The 20,282-nt window shown below is 36.3% G+C and overlaps 1 protein-coding gene across 2 annotated transcripts in view; it reads right to left on the reverse strand.

Annotated features, from left to right (window-relative positions):
- Positions 1-1,686: 1,686 nt before the first annotated feature.
- The window catches only part of PI4K2B (phosphatidylinositol 4-kinase type 2 beta), a 19,410-nt gene continuing 814 nt past the window's right edge, over positions 1,687-20,282 (reverse strand). The window contains exons 2-10 of one of the 2 annotated variants that reach the window (XM_026071122.1): positions 17,039-17,196; positions 13,588-13,788; positions 12,939-13,070; positions 11,409-11,562; positions 9,722-9,789; positions 9,141-9,240; positions 7,007-7,140; positions 5,771-5,830; positions 1,687-3,167 (exon numbers count right to left, since the gene is read on the reverse strand). In XM_026071122.1, the coding sequence (XP_025926907.1) occupies positions 2,994-3,167; positions 5,771-5,830; positions 7,007-7,140; positions 9,141-9,240; positions 9,722-9,789; positions 11,409-11,562; positions 12,939-13,070; positions 13,588-13,788; positions 17,039-17,196 (1,181 nt within the window). In that variant the 3' untranslated portion in view covers positions 1,687-2,993. The remainder of the gene's footprint in view (positions 3,168-5,770; positions 5,831-7,006; positions 7,141-9,140; positions 9,241-9,721; positions 9,790-11,408; positions 11,563-12,938; positions 13,071-13,587; positions 13,789-17,038; positions 17,197-20,282) is intronic. The other variant, XM_026071123.1, reaches the window with a different exon arrangement.

The following is a 20,282-nucleotide window of genomic DNA, read 5'->3' on the forward strand; positions in this document are numbered from 1 at the left end:
AGCCCGCCCGTGCCCGGACCCCGCAGGGCCGCGGCGCCGGAGCCGGGCGGGGCAGAGCAAGGGGCGGGGCGTGTGGCCCCGGGGGCGGGGCTTTGCGGCTTCCCGCCTCACAGACGCCGGGCAGGTGCCCACGGCTGCACCCTTCAAAGGCACAAAACGAGGAATAAACCAACCCCCTCTTTCCCCCGAGTCAGCGAAACACAGCCCAAACGCGGGCCGCCGGGCAAAAAGCTGTGGGAAGAGGCAGGGGGAAGGGAAGCCCCCACTTCTCAGAGATGAGTTCTTGCGCACAAACCTCACCTTTTCACTACCTCAGGTATGCTGCTGTTGTTCATAAAGCCATTAAAATTCATATTCTAGCTTTAAACAAGTTTAAGCAGCAGCACATCAGTTTCCATTCTCCACCTTTGTAGGAATCACAACTATATTCCAGAGTAATTCTAGAAAAGCAGAACATTGCAGTCACTATGTCACCTGTTGCTGTTAAAAAGTGGTTTTATGGGTTTCTAAGTATTTAAATAAAGCCTAACGCTACAGGGCCTAGGAATACCTTAGTTGAACTACTTAAAAAAATAACTCCCCCTCAAACCAAAACGTTGCAGAAGGGACAGGATTTTGAATTTCTTCTGCCACTCCTTGCTCTTAACTAAGTGCAGCTTGGCCTGCTGAGCAAACAAGGTTTACACATACATTTTGTCTATTCGACAACTTCCACTAAAATTACCGGCTGGGTTCTGAAGTTAGCCTAATGAACAAAGCAGGAGAAAGCCCTGCCAAGGGCAGCGCTGTGGGACCCTCCCCCGGAGGAGAAGCCCCAGGGGGAGCAGGGCCGGGACGGGACCGGGGCGAGCGTGCCGGGGAGTCGCCCGCCCACGCCGCTCCTGCGCCCGCTGCCTTTACTCGCATGCCCTGGGATTAAAAAAGGTAAACTCATCAGTATAATCCAGGTGCAGCAGTAACGCCCAGGAGCTGGGTCTTGGGAAGGACGTGGCGAAGCAAGAGAACCAGATGAGGGTTTTACGTGCGCAACCCATAGCGTATACCTGAATCGAGTGCTGCTCACAGTTCAAACGCAAAAAAGGGCTTTTATTCCTGTTTCGCCATCCACATCACCAAAAGCCACACAAAGGCTTTCAAGAAACTCAGTCTTGATCTCTCTCAAGATCTCAAAGCAGGGAGAATGCTTCCGGCCACCATGAGAGTCCTCCATGAAGAGCAGTAAGACGCTGATGGGAAGAGAAGCCTGATGCCGTGCAGCGCAGAGCACACAGCGAGCTAACCCAGACACCCACAACTGCCGGATGCTAATGTTAGTGTGCAGTGCCACACACTGCTATACACTTGGTACTACAGAGAAAAGCAAAACTAGTAAAGAAAAAAAAGAGTAAAAAAAAAAAGCAAAATTAAGGACTACCTTCTGCAGAACAAATAAAACATGAGTCTAAAATCTATGCATTCTAGATTATGACATTTATTGTCTTCAGAAGGCAGGTCTGATGCATAAACACCTGTGAATTTTAATAAACTGCTCAGATCATAAAGTTTCCATGGTTTGTTTTTTAAGGTGGTCATTTCAGTCTTATTTTAAACCCCACAGTACAGTAAGTTTTACATTTAAGGCTTAAACATTTCAGTTAATCAAGTGAATTGCTGACATGCTACATTAATATTTACATCCACTCAAAATTATATAAAATACAAGCATTTTATTATTTGAGTTCAACAGTATTGCTTAGAATTACAAAATACAGCAATGTCTGAAATACTGAAGGTTTCATAAAAGCAGCAATTTTTCTCCCATTCCTGTTTTTGTCCAGAAGATTACTAAAATAAAAATATTTACCATGTTACATAAGCCACCGATTTGGAAAAGTGACCAGCAAGTCTTAAACACATGAATATAAAAGCAAATATAAATTGGCAGATGAGCATGACACCGCTAAGGGTCCAACAATAAGTGTGTGTCCTATGTATTACACTTGTTTTCTCTGGTCAAAAATAATGGTGTATTTGGATAGGAATTTAGAAGGCAGGCTGGCTTAGTGATGAACACATTAGTGCTTCCGTCAATAACAGTAAAGAACCACTTTGGTGACCACTGATGAACACGCTGTTTAATTATACACGTTTATATGCAAACAGCAAATCAGACTTGTAACAACAATGTGTAATTCTTTTGCAATGGGTCTATAGAGAAATATCACAATTTTCCATACCTGTATTTAAATACACAAGTTAAAAAAAACTACAGAGGAAATTTCATCATCTGAAATATACACCTAGTTTATTTAGTCACCGTAGGAACTGTATGTACTTACCAGGGGGCAGGATTTTGCCATAATTTAAACTACAAAACTTATTTTTGATCCCCACTTTGAGGAAAAAAACAAAAAACAAAAAAAAAAAACCCCCCACACACATTTGGACCATATCTTCCCCACATTCTGTTACTTGGGTGTCAAGGACTGATTTTTTTTTTTTTTTTTTAATGCATGACTTCCCCCTCCCCTCAAGTAACTAGCCTATGAAAACCTATAAATAGCTTAGATATCAGAACGAAATTACATGGAAAAGCATTTTCACAACCAAAGATAACATTCTGCGCTTCTTTTTAAAGAGCTTATAAAAAGAAGTTAATAGGGAATAGGTTCTCATCTTTATATTAAATGAACAGAATTTCTATTGTATTCAAAAGCAGTATTTCAGCATATGCAAACTGTGCATCTTCCCTTTATTATTATTATTCAGAATACATTAATCTAGCCTATAAAAAATACAATATAGACAAGTTCTTCTCATTCCCTGACATAAGAATTCACAATTTTGACACAAAAATTGTAAACTTTTGATTACATTCAAAATATATTTCTTAAGTTCTGAGGTGTCGGCAGTCTGAGCTCTTGGTATACAGCAGAATTACTTTATTACAGAGCCTTTACACAAAAGTAGCTTACGAAATTAGAGACATTTACTTTTCTCATATATTTTTGTTGCTACCAGGAGGAAAAGAAAGGCTTTCTGCTATAAAAGGTTTGTGTGAACGTATTACTCAGATGAACAATTCGGCCCTGACTTCCAGTGCTACTTCGCTCCACAATCACACGTGGCATCTGAACAAGCTGAAGAGGACTCCTTCCATCCTTTAATGCCTGAGTAAGGTTTAGTATCTAAAAGAATAAAAGGGAAAGGGGTGCACAAATTAAACTGGAGTTAATAGGTTTGCAAAGTTAGATGCCACTTTTAAAATCAATTCTGTAGAAAGAGATTGCATTGACAAATAATTTAAGAAAGATATTCTACTGCAAGTAGAACTATTTTATTTGGTAACACTATGACATCCTACTGTCACTTAATTATCCTTCTTTTCTTGATTATTTTAAGCAAGTTTCCTCTCAAATTTTGGAAAAGTGTGATAAAAAAAATCTGAGAGCATTTTCAAATTTGACACATCTCTTAAATACATCGCATCTTGGAAGAAAAAGCCTTACAGAAAAGCAATCACCACATATTAACTTTGGGTCTACTGGGAATTTAACTACAAAATACTTCTTCATATCAGAACATATGAAGCCATATTACTAAACCCAGTGCTAAGGTCGAAATTCAGCTTTCACCTCCCCTGAGTCTATGCTACTTCAAGAACTTCAGTGCCCACTAACTCCCCTGATGTTCAATGTTACCCTTACTGAAAACGACGGCAAGTATTCAATTTAGTTTTACAGACATATCAGCATTATCCTTAATCTCAACCATTTTTTTCCACTGCACAATGCCCCCTTCTTCCTTAGCAACTTACTGCTCCCTGTTTATTCTGCACTTACATGGCTGAACAACCCTGATAGGCAATATCCTCTGCATGGTTTACTGCTGCTTGGCTCTTCTGACAACTCTACTTTACATTTACATTATCCAAGGCAATCTTTTGCAGACATGTGCTAGCTTGTGGATTAGTCTGCATGTTCTTGAGGTAATTGGTTTTCTTGTTGGTTTGAAGCTCTCCCTGAGAATTTTTCCCTACTTTGCAAAAATATGCTTCTAACTAGTTTTGGCACCTGTGATTTAAAGATCTTCCCCTTTACACGCAAGACATACTGTTCTTTAGCCTCCTTATCTTTATCAACTAGATACTTAATTCTTTTAATTCTTAAGGTTTTCATTTTTAAGGATTTATTTACAGACTTAGTTTTGGCTGTCCTGCTAATCTTAACTGAATGAATCCATAATCATGTGAACCAAAGTTATCTAGCTCTTCTATAATGCCTTTGAAATTTGCTTTGGTTTTACAACAAAAGCAAGTCTAAAATTATTAATAAAAAGCATCATTTTTTGATGAGGAAAGATCTATTAGCAGTCGCATCCAGGAGTAGTTAGTTGTCAGCACTTTTTCCTCTAATCCATGCCTGAGAACCTAACATCTCCTGCAATGACACACATTCTTGCACCGCTAGAAAGAAATTTTACTAAGCACTCTATCCAAATCCACGGGGGGGGGGTGCTAAAGAAAGGGTCCAGATTTAACCTTTACAGTGGGGAAATGAATTCAGACATCCTTAGCCAGATGCCTCTTAAAAGAGAAGCTTTTGATTTCTCTTGATTATATAGATTAGGATTTTTCCTGAAGCTTTTTGTTAAATAATAAATTCCCTGCAGCAAATTACTTTATCACAAAAAAGCTACTTAGCACAGATCAAGCTGAATGAATACAAGTGACCTTCCAGTGACTGCACACCAAACTTCTCAGAAAAGTTATTTCAGAAACCAGTCCTGGTAATTCAATTTAACAAATAAGCTTTGCTGGCTTTTAGCCAGCACACATACCTAATGTTAATTGGGATTCTGTTTGACTAAGCAGAGCAGCAGTTTTGTGCAAAGCATTTCTTGGTACAGGAAACTTTACAGGAAAAAAAAGGTCAGATTAAGCCACTATAGGAATTGTGAATGGCTTTAAACTATCCATGTTGAAATTATGAATACAGAAAAATCAGTTTCAGTAAGTTAAGGACAAAAGGGACTATTAAATCATCTAGCTCTATTCCTCTATATCACAAATCATTGTTTTTCGTCTAGTTAACTGCAATGAGTTAAATAATTTTTAGCTAAATCTTTTTTTCCAGTATATCACCAATCTTAAATTTTAGAAGAGCAAGGAGATAGAGAATCCTTTTCCCTTCCTTGCGTGAGCAGTTAAACACACACACAAACTGATAAATATTGCCAAATTTCTCATCTGAAAATACTTGGATTACTTTTTTAGTTATTGGTTCTTACTGTGACCATCACTGCTAGGAGGAATAAACTTTATTACCTAATATTTCTTCCTTGTAAGGGATATCCCAGTGATCAGGTTAACCCTCCAAAATAAAGTCACATTTGTTTTAATAACATAACCAAATCAGCCACCAAATTTTCCATTCAAGTTTATGTGACTCTTCTTCATTGTTCCTAATTTTTAAGATATCTAAGAATATATATAGGAAAAGAACTCTGCACTACTGACTGTAGAGGGGAACCTTCCCCCCCGCAAAAACAATAAAACCCTACTTGAGAAAGTTTTCCTCTATAAAACCAAAAACCATTATAAGCTTTTTACTGCCTCAGTGATATGCAAATAAAAACAGCCTCTGAGTAAATTCAGTCTTCCCAGATGAAAATGCCCTCAAGTCACTTTCAATTTGAGTTAGTTTTTTTTTTTTTTTATCTCTGAAAGAAAACAGCCAAGAAGTGATGGTGTATTAAACAGATAAATAAAATTTTTAAAAGCCAGTCTTACCTGCCCTCTCATAACGGACATTTGATTTTCAAAAGTAGCCTTGTCAAATCCTTTATCAGTCTTTGTTAAAGAAAACAAAGAGTTATTATTATAGGAAATGACCAATTTGTTTTTAGCTATATACTTAGCATGCAAATTCATCAAGTTCACAATATGCATGGTCACATGTATCAACATTACAATAATTTCTGGAAGGTTCAAATAGTCATAGTATGACCCACAAAAAGGCCTATTTGTTGCAGCAAATACGCATATGTGGAAATGAAGGATTTACCATAATCATAGAAGTGAAAAACACCTGTAGATATGTCTTTTAAGCATTTCTAGGTAGGCTTGATACCATCATATGATGTTACACAACTCTGACTTGCAAAGCGTGCCCTTACAGCTAAATAAATACTTCTTCCTTCAGATTTATTAATCGGTTTCTGCTGTGATTATCGGACTATGTGGAACCATTTTGAACACAACTGAACCAAAGATGTAAATATTAGTGAACATTTTTCAGGATCTAGTCTTGCAATTACAGCTGCATTTTCATTACAAGTCTTAAATTTCCATTTCTATCAACCCTTGCCATTTGGATTATTGAACTTGGACATTAGATACATTTGTGTATTTTATGAATTATCTCTACCAAAGCTTACAATTGTTTATGGAATGTTTCAAAATGGACAGTCCTTTGCATGTAAATACTGCAGCACAGTTTTAGTATCTTTAAAATAAGTTTGACAAAACTTTCACTTGGAAACTCATTCAATAACATAGTCAAGATTTTAGTGTCAAATTAGCACAATATATGTATGTAAAGTTATTGATATGAAATTTATGGAAGTACCTGAAGTTACATTAAATATGATTTTCTCAGGTTGCTACAGTTTTTGAAGTATATGCGTGCATGCACACACACATGTGAATATGTGTATCTATATACACACAGGCACATTAATAAGATTTTACAGAGATGTTTGTTATTAAAGTTAACTAGCTTTAATTGATTACATGAAACATAAGAGGTAATTGTGATTTTGGGTAAGCTGATTACTATCAATTAGTCACATTAGTGACAGCTTCCTCCAATTATAAACCCTTTCTGCCATGTCAGCATTACATCTAAAATAGCACAATATCATGACATACACAAGCTAAATTCATGAAAAGAATGAACCTCTAACCATTCCATTACAAATATTAGCAGTTTCAATAATGTTCATTTCAAAGAAGCAACGTATTCACCTTAAACAGTTCGTAAAGATCTTCACAGAGATCCTGTACAAAGTTCATGTCAGAAATACGAGGAAGAACTAAGTCTCTGGTCTCCTGAGAGAAAGGAACTTTTGCTTGAGAAAGCCAAGCCCAATGAAAGGGATCTAATAAAGAAAAACAGTTACATTTACAGATTAACAACAAGCAGAAATTAAATGTTTACTCTCAAATGTTTACTATGGATATAATGCTCTGGTGCCTACTAAACATTCGGGCACACTTTTTTTTTTTTTTTTTTAAATATACATCATGTTACCCAGATACCTTTTTTGTCTACAGTTACAGAAGTAGCTTTAGAGCTTACTTAACCTTTTTTCCAAACAGCAAAGAACACATTCTAAGTAATAAATACTTAGTCGAAGCAATAAGTAAAAAAGGTGCATCAATTAAATACTGTAAATAGAAGTAAATGCTTTCTCCTATTTTGTAATACAGTTTCCCTTGGAGTAAAATAATGGCTACTATCAAATAAATCATTTTTCAGAAGTATGACTTATACTGAAGAATTAACAAAAGTAGCTACTATTTTTTAATAAATCTTTAGTTTATTAAGATGCCTTCTAAGCAGATTAATAATATCTATGGGGAAAAAATAAGCGTTTTTCTCAAAAACAAACATTTTTTCAAGAGATAATTAAGAGCATTTAGTGTTAACATTGTATCATAGAATAATTTAGGTTAGAAGGGAACTTTGAAAGTCACCTAGTTTAGTTGAGAGAATACTCCATCCCATCATCCAGGTCATTAAAAACATTAAACTGTATCGGCCCCAGTACAGACCACTAAAGAACATCACTGGTAGCTGACCACCATTCAAACTTTCTAATACTGATCACAGCCCTTTGAGCGTGACAGCCCAGCCAGTTTTCCGCTCACCTTACAGGCGATTTTTCCAGTCCGTATCTCAATTTGACTACAAAGATTCTATGGAAGATCATCCTGGAGGCCTTGCTAATGTCAAGGAAAACAATAACTACTGCCCTCCCCTCATTCACTGAACTAGTCATCTCATAAAGAGCTATCTGGTTGGTCAAGCACAGTTTGTCCTTGGTAAATCCATGCATGAAGAACAAGAAGGTGATGGGGAAGCCAGCACTTGGACATGGCTTTCAAGAGGCTTTGCTCCACAATCTTCCTGGGGACTGAGGTTAGGCCAACCAGCCCATAGTTCTTCATATCCACTTCTTGCCCTTCTTGAAGATGGGCAATTAGCCATATTACCCAATTACCATAACCCTTCAGAGCTGATGAGAGCGCAACCTCACAACATCAGCCAGCTCAACCGTGTTTTGGACGCATCCCATCTGCTCCTATGAACTTCTGTATGTCCATTTTGCTCAAGTACACCCTTTCTTCTTCTACTTTGGATAATGGGACCATACAGAGATCTGAGTGGGGTAATTAATTAGCTTTTTGACAGCTAAACTAGCCCACGCTTAACTCAATACTGCTAGAATTACCTGATGGGCTAACAGTCCCCAGGTGAAGTAATTGCAAGCTGTGTCAGGCACTTCCCTCTAGACTATGTGTAGTCAGAGATGTGGTCAGAAGCAACTCCAATCTAGTTTTAGTAATAATGTCAATTTTTGGTCTGCTTAGGAATAATGCTAACTAAAGATTAGTTTCTACATATGGTAAAGATGAAGACATAAAAATAACATGAATCTTGTCTATTCATTATTCACTTACAGCAATACCTTTGAAATAGTTTTGATATTTGGTCATTAGAGTGACCAATTGGATATCCTTCCAGACCAATTGGATACCCTTCCACTCAAGTGATTTTCTACAACTGTAAGGGAAAAAACACATGCCTTGCTAAATTCTTCCAATTCCACCATCGGTGAGTATACACACAGTCATACTGTGTTTATGAACATCCATATATTATTATTATTTAATGTAAAAGGGTAAAAAAGAACAAGGACTAAGTCACATATTCCATTGCAAAAATGGAATTTGTTGCTTATTTTCTGAAAAAAAAAATATGCCACTATTAAAAATTCAATACATACTTATAATGATGGTTTCTTACTACAGTAACCTAATCTAAGAATATTTATTTAGCAGTGACTCTCCCAAAAAGATGATTAATCACACTTACATGCTCTCCACTCATCAGGATGCTTAAAAGGAAATGCTAACCCGTTGTCAATTGCAGCAATTTTAATAATAGGTTCTTTAGTTACAGTCCATTGGATATCCTACAGAAAGAATATTTGCAAGTGAAATACACATGCATACAAAATAGCAAAATACATTAAAGATACTAAATATAGGGCTTTTTAGCCTCGTTGCTTAAAGTCAACTTAAGCATTACAAGGGAGTATCGAAATAAAACAGATTCAAGCACACAATTCTTACTCTAACATCAATGAAAAGGAGCCCTTCTCCAAATACAAATACAATATAAGGAGAGCACAGAAATAACTGAAGGAATGCATTTGAACAGATGATTTTATTATTCTAGACAAATCTAATAAAGAAAAAAGCTATAGAACAATAAAAATAACTTCCAGAACGATTTTATCCAGACCAGTCTAATTTGAACAGCTTGTCCATTCACCTAAAATAATTTTCAGTACCAGATTTCTTGACTGTGCAGCAGCATTAAAGCCATTCACTTCCTCCCACACAAGACCAAGTTATTACAAAAATAAAGTTTAAGAATATAGTTTTTTTTACCTTATCTGACAGATCAGTTTCATCATCTTGTTTTTCATACCTGACCAACCAGTTATCATTACCTCTGTCTTTCAAAAGGAAAATGCATGTCACAAGTTATTTACAAAGAATTAGTCATCTAAAAATGGCATACAACAATTTGTATTGTAAATTGAGAATTTACCAAAATAGTCAAAGCGTTCACAAACTTTTTTCTTCCCAAAATACATGCATTTTAGCTTTACTGAAAGATTTGTAGCAGCTGATTTACTGAAAAGATTGAAAATTTATCATGAGTTTAGTCACATATTACTTTTGGTTTCCCCCACTGGCTGAATACAGTAAAATATCCAGAAAGCTAAGAGAAACTACTTTGATTCATTTATACAGAAAGACTGGCTGTAGAGTGCACTTTTCCTGCAAAAAAGAACATCAGCAGCAGCCAGGATGACTTAAGTTTTATGCTTCTGTTTTAACGCTGGTGGGGAGAGGCCTTCGAAAATTGCAGATAACATGAGGTTTGAGGAAGAGGGGAAATGAACTCTTTGAAGATGGAGGGGAAACAAAAGGTCATCTTCAGTTTCTGACAAAGGCCATCTTCACCATTCAGAAGGAACTGAGGTGTTAAAGGCTTTCATAGGGTCTTCCAGATACATGATGCCATGGATACATAGGTGCTTGTATGGTCTTAAGGTGCCCCCTTAAGTTTAGTTAAGCATCCACTTTCAGAACTTTTTCATGTTCTACCATGATTAGATGCATTAGATAAACGTGAATCATCATCCACATAGTGAATTCCTCCATTTTAACCATTTTCCTTACAATTTTAAGGAAGTCATAGGAAACAGTTTTGGACTTGTTCCAAAACAAAATGTTTTGGAACATTGGGTTCTATTTGACAGAGCTGACAGACCACAGCAGTGGCAAGAAAGTATTGCGTTCTTCTCATCAAGCTTACTACTTTCAGTCTGTTGCTAATAAAGAGATTATGGTGACTTATCTTCAGCTGGATTCCTTTCTAATAAGTGAATTTAAGAAAAGGAAAATAAGCTTGAGCTGGTATACCTGAAGAACAGTAAAGATGCCCACCTCTGAAAAAGCAGCAAAGGAAGTGTTTAGATAAAATGGCCTTTTGATCCTTGAGGAAACAAATCACCTACATAGTTAACAGAAGAATCCCAGCCTCCAAGTGAAGGAATGCAGGGGAACTGAAAGATGTAATCACAGTTCTGCTTCAGTGCCTGATTATAATAAATACAAACTCTTTTGCACTCATGCAAAACGGGGTTGTTGTTATTGTTGGGCTCCAGCTTAGCAGAAAGGAAGGGTAGCTGTGGTTTCTCTTATGGCCCCTGAAACCCCAGCATCCCTTGTATGTTCTTCTGAGTAAGGGACACAGACAGCTATAGCCTACTGACATACTTAAAAGAAAAACAAAGAGTATTTGTTTTCAACTTCCTACGTTGCTTAAAACTATCAAGTAACTGCCAAAAAGGGTTCCTTGGATCTTATCGTATATTGTAATATTTAATGTTTGAATTCAAAACAGATTTTGCAAGTTTATAAGCAACATTCTGGCCTTCAGTTGTGGGTGGAATGAAAGATGTGAAATGCAATAGAAAGCTTTCTCAGCAACTATCAGCCAGCACTGTTTGCCATTTCTGCCTCAAGAGAGTAGGTAGACACTAAGGGACACTGTAATGGATACCTGTATTTCTGATGACATAATCTAAGATAACCAATCTTTCAAACTGTGACTGAAATTCTTTCCTTGTATTCTCAGGTAAAGGATCAGTTTCAAACTTCCTGAGCCAGGAGTCAGCTTCCTTATATCCTTCAACAAACAGCTGGAAGGAGCCAACCTGAAACATTAAAAAAATGCATTTGGAAAATGCACTTATGTAGATCATTTAAGTAATTTTAATACTAACTGAAAAACTGATGATACTCTTTAAAAGTTCTGAATGCAAGAGATATGACACAGAGCCATTTGGCAAGGGCTACATAAAATAGTAAGATTACTAAGTGTTTTTTCTTTCACTCTAAATCCTTAAAAAAAAAACCCTACAGATTCAAAACATTTATTTTTCTTTTTTAAAAATCATTGTTTAAGCACTCATTGAATTAACCAGGAACAAAACGCAGGCAAACAGCCCAACATGAATGAACATTCAGCATCATGCGCAATGTGTGGAATGAAGAAAAAACAACATTATTCCCTTTTTCATACAGGATTTTAGAAACACTTGGTTCAACAGTTCATAAGAAAATCACCAGAAAATTACAGGATAAAATACTCCTCTCAGAAGAACTTGTATGTTTCATTGTTGACAACAGCAGCTTTCATTTTTTTTTTTCCCAAGACAGACATTTTACATGAGAAAGGCTGAATTACATTTCCCAAGAGTCCAAGGAAAAAAAATGCAGATGGGAGAAGTTCCGTATTTGTTGGTAACATGGAAGGCACTCAGGAAGAAAATTTAAAAGTATGGTTTGCATTTGAGAAGTAAAACACACACAGGTGCACATGTGCAGAGACGTGGGTGAACAAGGCGCCTCCTGTGTGGAATAAGCATGCTGATACAAGCTTACATAACATATGCCACATGGATTGAAACTGTGGGGAAATGACACAAGTGGATTACCAAAGCTGTACATAAACTGTGTTTAAAAAGTTTAGGAGCAGTAAGATTTTGTGGCTACAACAAGGCATGTATAGCTCAGCAGGTGAGGTTTTAGTCAGCATAGTACTGCACACAATGTGAAAAGAAGGTGGGATGAACACAACAAAAGGATACCTTAAAGAAGGAAAAAAAGACATAGAAGGGAGAAAAAATTAGGAAAGTGAAATTACTAGATAATTGAATTGCAGGAGGAAAGTAATTACACAATATGAAAGTATGATACTGAAGGGAAAGACTAAATAGTCAAGGGGGGAGGGGGGAAAAGGCAGAACATTTTAAAGTATTACTTCTCCAGCAGAAAGCAAGATTGCAAATTGATACAAGTGGCTAGATTATAGAAGCAGTGTAAATGAAGGAATGACATCATAAATCAAGTAGTCAAAATTTGCTTAAGATCAGTCCTATCCATCAACCTTCAGTCATTCAGAGATAGTTTTTAATAAGCAAAGCTTTTCTTCTATCAAAAGAAGTTACCTATGAATATTGAATTTTTTTAGTCAATCATTTATGTAAAAAGAAGGAAATGCATAAACCACTTTTTTTTTTAAACTTACCTTAGGAGGTAGTCCAATTCGATTAAATTTTTTAGCAACTTTTGGCACTTTCTCTAAAGCATATTTTTTTCCTCTTGACTTTGCACGATCTATTGCACTGTAGTTAAAGGTCTCACTGACAAGCCAGACAACCTTAAGATATAAAAGTTAAAACAAAGCACAGAGCTGCTTATTTTAATTATAGCTTTACAGTAAATTTTATGCTCAGCTGTCAAAAACGCAAAAAAGAAGCATCATGCTTTTCTGTATAGACGAAATTTCACATGAAAAGATGAACACATGCTATTTTATGTATCTGGAACAGAAAATCTTGCTAAAATACTTATACCTGGGGATCTTTATATGCTGTTTTTTGCAATCTTCACGACCGTCACCAAAACATGAGGCATGAAAGTGCCAGAAAGTGCTAGAAACAGAAGTTACTCAAAGAAAAAAAAGATTCAATTCAGATCTAAAACTTATTTTACAACAAAATCTCACAGTCAGACACTGGGCCAAACCACAGTGCTTTGGAACTTGCAATAGTTTAGAAATGATTTAGGGCTGATACACGATATATAAGGATGTCTTCACAACTACAATCCAGAGAAAGACAAACCTGTGGTTGTGTATTTTTCACATTCTAATAATTTATGCAATTTAATTTTACCTTAGTTTTAGGTACAACTCCTAGCCCCAGCTTGTCATCCACAAGATAGGCACCAGCTTCAGAGAGGTATCCCTGATTTGGAATGAGGCAGCCTCTGCCAAAGCAGCAAGGACAACAAATCTTGTGAAAATATTTGGTCCACTTTGGATTTAGATGTCCATAAGGCTCTTCAGATTTTGGTTTGAACACTCCAATGTTTTTCTAAGATACATAATATAAAATTTAAGTATGAATACTTGAGTTGCAAAATATTAATACTTTCAAATAACTAATTTTCAAAATGAATTTAAATATTATCCACTGCATTTTACATTTTGCTCTTTTCAGATGATGAAATAATAAAACTAGAAATAACAAAACAGCATTCCAAATAAATTTATCATTGAATGCTTGCCTAGAGGTAGCACAAATTCAAAATAAACTCTTCATAACAGAAAACCTAAAGTAGATCTAACATTTACTAGCTTTTTGAAATTAAAAAGGACCGTCATTTTACAATCTAAAAAGAGCTTTTAACAGTAGTTTCAAAAAGCAGGTTTCAGCCTCCCTGCTTGTTCATTGATTAGGTTTTCCAGACAAAGATGCAATGTTTCCAGGAAAGTGACAAATACACAGTGTGCCAACAACAAAATATATTACCTCTAATCTTTTCTATTTTATTTATTGCTTTCAGATAAAATAAGTTAAAAAATAATTCTGCTATTATTTGATTGCAATTCCAGACAGCAGTGTCTTCTTCTACAGCTGCTGTAGATTCCTCAGATCAAAGTTGACAATGCTTCACATTATCAATCATAATTTACTTTGGAGAGATATAGTAAAGCTTAAAACTACTCCAGAGTATTGCATCCAATTTTGGGTAGTATACTTCAAGAAAGGTGTGAACTAACTGGAGAAAGTTGAAAAACAATGAGAATGATCAGAAAAATGCAAATAATGAAAGATTGTATGAACCGGGACTGTTTAGCCTAAGACTCAGTAAATGGGGACATAAAACCTTAGTAGGTTGCTATAAAGAAGAGAGGAACAACACATTCACTGCTAATGTGACAATAAATGATAGCCTTAAATCCCAGCAGATAAAATACAAGAAGAAAAATCCTTTTGAACTTTAAGAATAGCTCAACACCAGAATGCACTACTTGGTTGCAGAGTTTCCAAGACAGGACATCGCTAAGAACAGGTCAGTCAGACATTCATCAGGAATCACGTAAGATGATCCTGCTCTAACACAGAGGTAATAGAAGTGCCTCCTACACAATTCTGTATTTGCTAGCCACAAACCCCAGGATTGCTATTACACTAAAACATATAACCTTCTGATCATCTGCAACAAACTTTGGCATAACGCATGAAGTCCATGTAATGACATTCCTAAAGCTCAAATTTAGAAATGGTGCGTCTTCATTCCTTCTCTCAGGGCCATGATAAGTCAAATTCTTAGCTCATAAAGATTTAAAACAACTGTTTAGAAAGCATTTTCACATATTAGTTCTCTCCTGAATGCATATCAAAGCTGGAGCTCTCAATAAGCCAACATTGTCTGTAGTTGCACTACCAGTCTCATAGCTGTTTTACACCAAACAGGTAAGATAATAAGTCATGAATAAGGTTCCTGGCAATCCAAATATCATCATCCTTCAGTAAGCACTGGCTTACCTTGATTATGAAAAGGAAGAGACTTGTTCCTCTAGATTCTAGTAAGTTTTTGTCTGCTTTTAATCTTGCTTTCTCAAAACACACTAACTACAGAGAATTTCTTTTGTTCAGTTTCTAAATAGAGTACACAAGACATAAGACATCAATAGTACTGCCCATCTCATCCATCCATTTTGATTTATTTTCATCAACTACCAAGAGAAACAAATTATGAATCATCACTATTTGCATTCATCATACAAAATAAGTTTCCCATCAATAGGGGAAGGAAACAAAGTGACAATTCCTTTATATTTTCAGAGTGCTATTATCTGTGATTCTAAGGTTACACTCAAAATCATTATTAAGTTCTATGCAACAGCACAGTTACAATTCAATTTAGACCTATACAAAAGGTTTTTATGCTTACAGTAAATATTCCATTTAACATGACAATTTGGAATACTAACCAATGCTTGTTGAATGTATTACTAAATTGGCTTTTTTAAAGTTTTGTAACACCTTGGATGCTGGATTTATTTGGTATACTTCTTTAGTCAAAGTTCCAATGTTAGGTTTAGAATTGTTAAAAAGTTATTAAACTGAATCTACTGAATCACATGGAGCTGCTCTAAACAAAGCTAGCAGCTTTTAATTTCCCAGAAAATGAAGTAGTATATTTGGTAGTATATGCCAAACCATTAATTATCTCTTTTCTGAAACTCTCTTTGGATAATACTTCCTACAAACAGGCCATTTTTAAAAGGAGCTCAGCTCATTCCATTACACACCTGGGCCTTACTGTGATATACTATCACACCTAGTCTGGACAATCTAGAGAGTTTTCAAGGTTTCATTAAGTTAGAACCTTGCTAAATTTTGCAGAGCCATTGAAATTGAGGCCTGGAGTAGAACCAGGCAGCTCAGAACCAGACAACCTACCAGGCCAGCCTTAATTTTGCAAGTCAAAATTAATTGGCTCCATTGGCATTAACAGTTAGTCAACGGCTGAACTATCAAAAGCGTGCTGTAGAAGGGCTTGCATTTGTAACAGAAGTAATGTCTTTGACTTGGTTAACCAATGAGCAACAGACACAGAAACATTCATCACACCAGGAAGAGTACTGCTGAAGGACTGAACTGCTTCATATCAGTATACAACTGAGGCAAATAAATGTGCAAAGGTAATTTTATTTGGACAGCTTCAGTTTTATCTTTCTGATAGAACCAAACAGACCTAGACCTAACAGAAAGCTAGCTAAACTTAGCTAAACTTGTGGCTAAGCTTAGTATTAGTGCCAGTAAACACTTCAGAAGCTGACAAATAAGAAAACTAAGCATTTCTTTAATAAGCTCTTTCTCAACATAAGGAGGGGGGAGATTACACAAGGAGAGCAGGAGAAAGAAAGCAAGTCACAAAACTGGTTTTAAGTGGAATGATGCAATACTCTGTAGCTGATCTCAAACAGGATGCAAGATCCATTCTACAAATAGGAGTTGCACTATTGACAAAAAGTTTTATTAAACCTTTAAAAGGAATAATCAATCTAGATAACCTCTAAATTTAGAACAAACAATAAAGAAAAATTAAAAGGAAGCAAGGAATTTAATATCAGTATTCCTGCAGTCCCTTGCTGGCAAATACATTCATATTTTGCAGTAAAATTATTTTTATGGTCTACCAAAAAAAAACCCCTCTAGCTCCCCCCCCTTTTTAGCATACAATAAATTATTATCAAACAATTTATTTAAATGGTTTTCCATCTTTTAAACTGATTGTTGATAGAGTCTGATTCAGCAATAATGTGCTCACCCCCTTTGGATCCTTGACAAAGTAACTTCCACTGGATCCTTGAGAGATTCTGTCTGGAAAAACTCCACACTCTATAGCTTGTTCTGCTCTCAGAATAATTTCTGCAAATTCTGGATCATCCAAAAATATGTTCATATCAACAGTATGTCCTGTATTTCCTGAAAAATAAAAAAAAAAGCACTCTTCAGTGCAATTTACACTAAGAATTAATAACATAAGTAAATACGTAGAAAACCTATAAGTTTTTCTTGTTAATGCTGACTCAAGAGAAGGCTGAAAAATTCAACCTATTAAATCAGTGAAACCTGATTTCACCAAATGCCTAATAAATCTTTTGTTTAAAATAAAACTGCCAAATCTGCAACAACCAATTTGAGATCACCATTACAAAATTTCTGTATTGTTCAAAGAGATTTTTAAGATTTATTTACATATGGAAGCCTAAAAATAATTTAAAAAAAATTCAGAAACAAGCCTGTCAAAAAATACATGGGTGCACCAAAGCTTTTATGTACAACTTTTTTTTTTTAAAGCTAAAAGTATCCCTTTGTAGAGTCAGCTATCTGAAAGTACGTGTATGTTGTCCATCAAGCACTAAATATTAGAAGAGTATCATTTGGCTAACAGCTTTGCTAACATATTCATTATCTGCTTCTAGGACACAATGATGTTATTCAATAAACAATCTATTACATGGACCACTGACAAGTAGCATTAATACCCCAATTAAATACTGCATGCCATCATCATGCCAACATTAAAACACTATGAACTACTTACAGGATTTGTATGTATACTGACCAAAACATCAGCTCTTTGCAGATACTAAACACTTAGAAAAGAACTAGAAAACAGCTGCCAAGATTTCATACATCTACTGCTATTAAAACTCTTTGAAGTTATTTTACCCAACTTCTGAAATTGGAAATTTCAGTAACTTATTTTTAGGCTAGAATTATACCATATTCTTACTGAGAGCATTTTAACGGGTCTGTGCAGAAATTAGGGTTTATTTCTATATTCAGAAATAGCCACATTATTCTAAATTAAGTATTCACAGACAACGTTGCCTTGTTCCTATTTCAGCACTCTAGGAAATGCAAGCTAAAAGAACTTGCACATCCTTCTAAAAAGACAACTGACACACCAGAATTTATTCAGAAGAGTTATTCCTAAACAGTTTAGGCACAGACAAATCAAAAATCGCTCCTAATGCTTTACTGCTAACACTTTCTTGTAGCACAGGCCATTCTTTGAGGCTGTTTCCTGGACCACTACCACTTGCTTATTCATGAACCAACTGGACATAATAACATGTCTTTAAAACAAAAAAGCTAAAAAGCATAAAACATAGGAAAGCCTTAGCATAAGTTAGAAAGAGTTAAAACTAATGACAGCTCATTTTTGAGGACCAACAGCCCACTGGATCGGATGGACTATCGTTTAAATTAAAAGCTTTTACTGAAATTATCAGGAACAATTAATAAATTGTTTTTGATTAAGCCTGCCACCAAAAGACAGGGAGAAACATCACAACATACAGCTGAGCTGTTACTGTGATATACCTTTGCATCAAGGAAAACAAAATTTAGGTTTTGTACTGTTACTGTCATGGAACATAATATCCATATTAAGATGCACATTCATCTTCCCAATGAGAGGCCCTACAGAGGAACTTTTTACCACAGGGACTGAAGTTGCCTATACAGAAGACAATTTTCTCAGAGGGCAGTTTTTAAGTCCTACGGGTTCATTCCAAAAGCTAAGGCCATCAGAAGCCTTGTTGTCTTGAGGAATATGTTCTTCAACCTCGTTTTTTCTAACGAAAATAATAATTGCAGGAGGAATGTCTTAAATTAAAAAACAAATAAAAAGGTTTAATATACTATGCTCAATTATTCCACTAAGGAAGAAGGGGGGGGGAGATATTCAGAACTTATTTGTTCATTGTTGCTCCTGTGCTACTAGAAAGCCTTCTGTTACTACAGTGATGTGGGCAGTGCAAAACCCTATGAGGTGAAAAACAAGGAAATATGCAGTTTTAAGAAGTTTCCCTTTAGTCTGTCAACAGCCTCCAAATGAAAATAAGCCATCTGAACTGACACTAGTATTTGCTGAACATGACCAAGTTTTATGTTTTTCCTTCTTCAAAAAAGTTAATCAAGATTTCCATTAAAAAAAGTGTGCTACATCACCACTTATTTCCAGTACAATCTCTAAAACCTACAGTTATAACTGAGCAAAGTTTTTCTTGCAACTACTCTGAAAATCATCATTCTCAATAAGTTCCAATTTAGGAGACCAGAGTCTTCACTCTGGAGTATTAACAGGTATGTTTTGTTAAAAGCCCTGTCTCGTTAACACATTTTAAAAGCTTTTTGGAAACAAGACAGGAAAATGCTATTATTTTAGCACCATGTTCACATTACAGTGTCTGGTCTATCCTTAGGACTACTGCTTAAAAGGAGAGATCTTATTCTTAAATATTGAAGTATGCTAAAAGAGCTGCTAGCACAGCTTATTTTGCTCAAAAATTTTTGTAAGCTGTTCTTGCAAAAGAAACAGTTTTTTACGAGTCTCTAGCAATCAACCCTATGGTATAACTACACCAGCAAATGCTATTTAGTAAGACAAGTCCATAGGCTTACATCTATTTACAAAGTTACACACAATCAGAAAGGCTGAAAGCCTGAAGAAAAAAAAAGCGAACAGTAAAAACTGTGAAGATTATCATCTTGCCCATATCTTTAGAGTTAGGTAATGACCACGTTTATGCTTCTTTTCAAATCCATACCCAAGCACTTTAATTTCTGAATTTTTACATCACACATTTTCCCTCTTTGAGGAACAGAAAGCACACACATTTACCAAACCCCAAAATAAGCCAGCCTAGTACAAATGCAAAATTCAATATACGCAAAGATGCCAAGAAGCGAACAGACTGGATGAGGGAGCAGGAACAGCCCAAGCGTTACTGGCAGCATGTAGAGAAGGGGGACGCGAGCAAGCGCTGCAAGAGGCGACGCTTCCAAACTTTTGTCAGGAGCGCGGGCAGCGCCGGGCAGCCCCGCCGCGGCCCGCAGCCCGCGAACGGTGCGAAGCCAGAGCTGAGAAACACCACAGAGATGGGGAAGAGACGACACAGCCCAGGATGAAGGGGGGCGCGGGGCCGCAGGGGGCCCGGCCCGGCCGTACCCGCACCCGCGGCGGCGCGGGGCTCCTTGTCCCAGGCGGCGGCGGCGCC

The sequence above is a fragment of the Apteryx rowi genome, unplaced genomic scaffold (assembly GCF_003343035.1).
Source record: "Apteryx rowi isolate R43461 unplaced genomic scaffold, aptRow1 scaffold_321, whole genome shotgun sequence".
Taxonomy (NCBI): domain Eukaryota; kingdom Metazoa; phylum Chordata; class Aves; order Apterygiformes; family Apterygidae; genus Apteryx; species Apteryx rowi.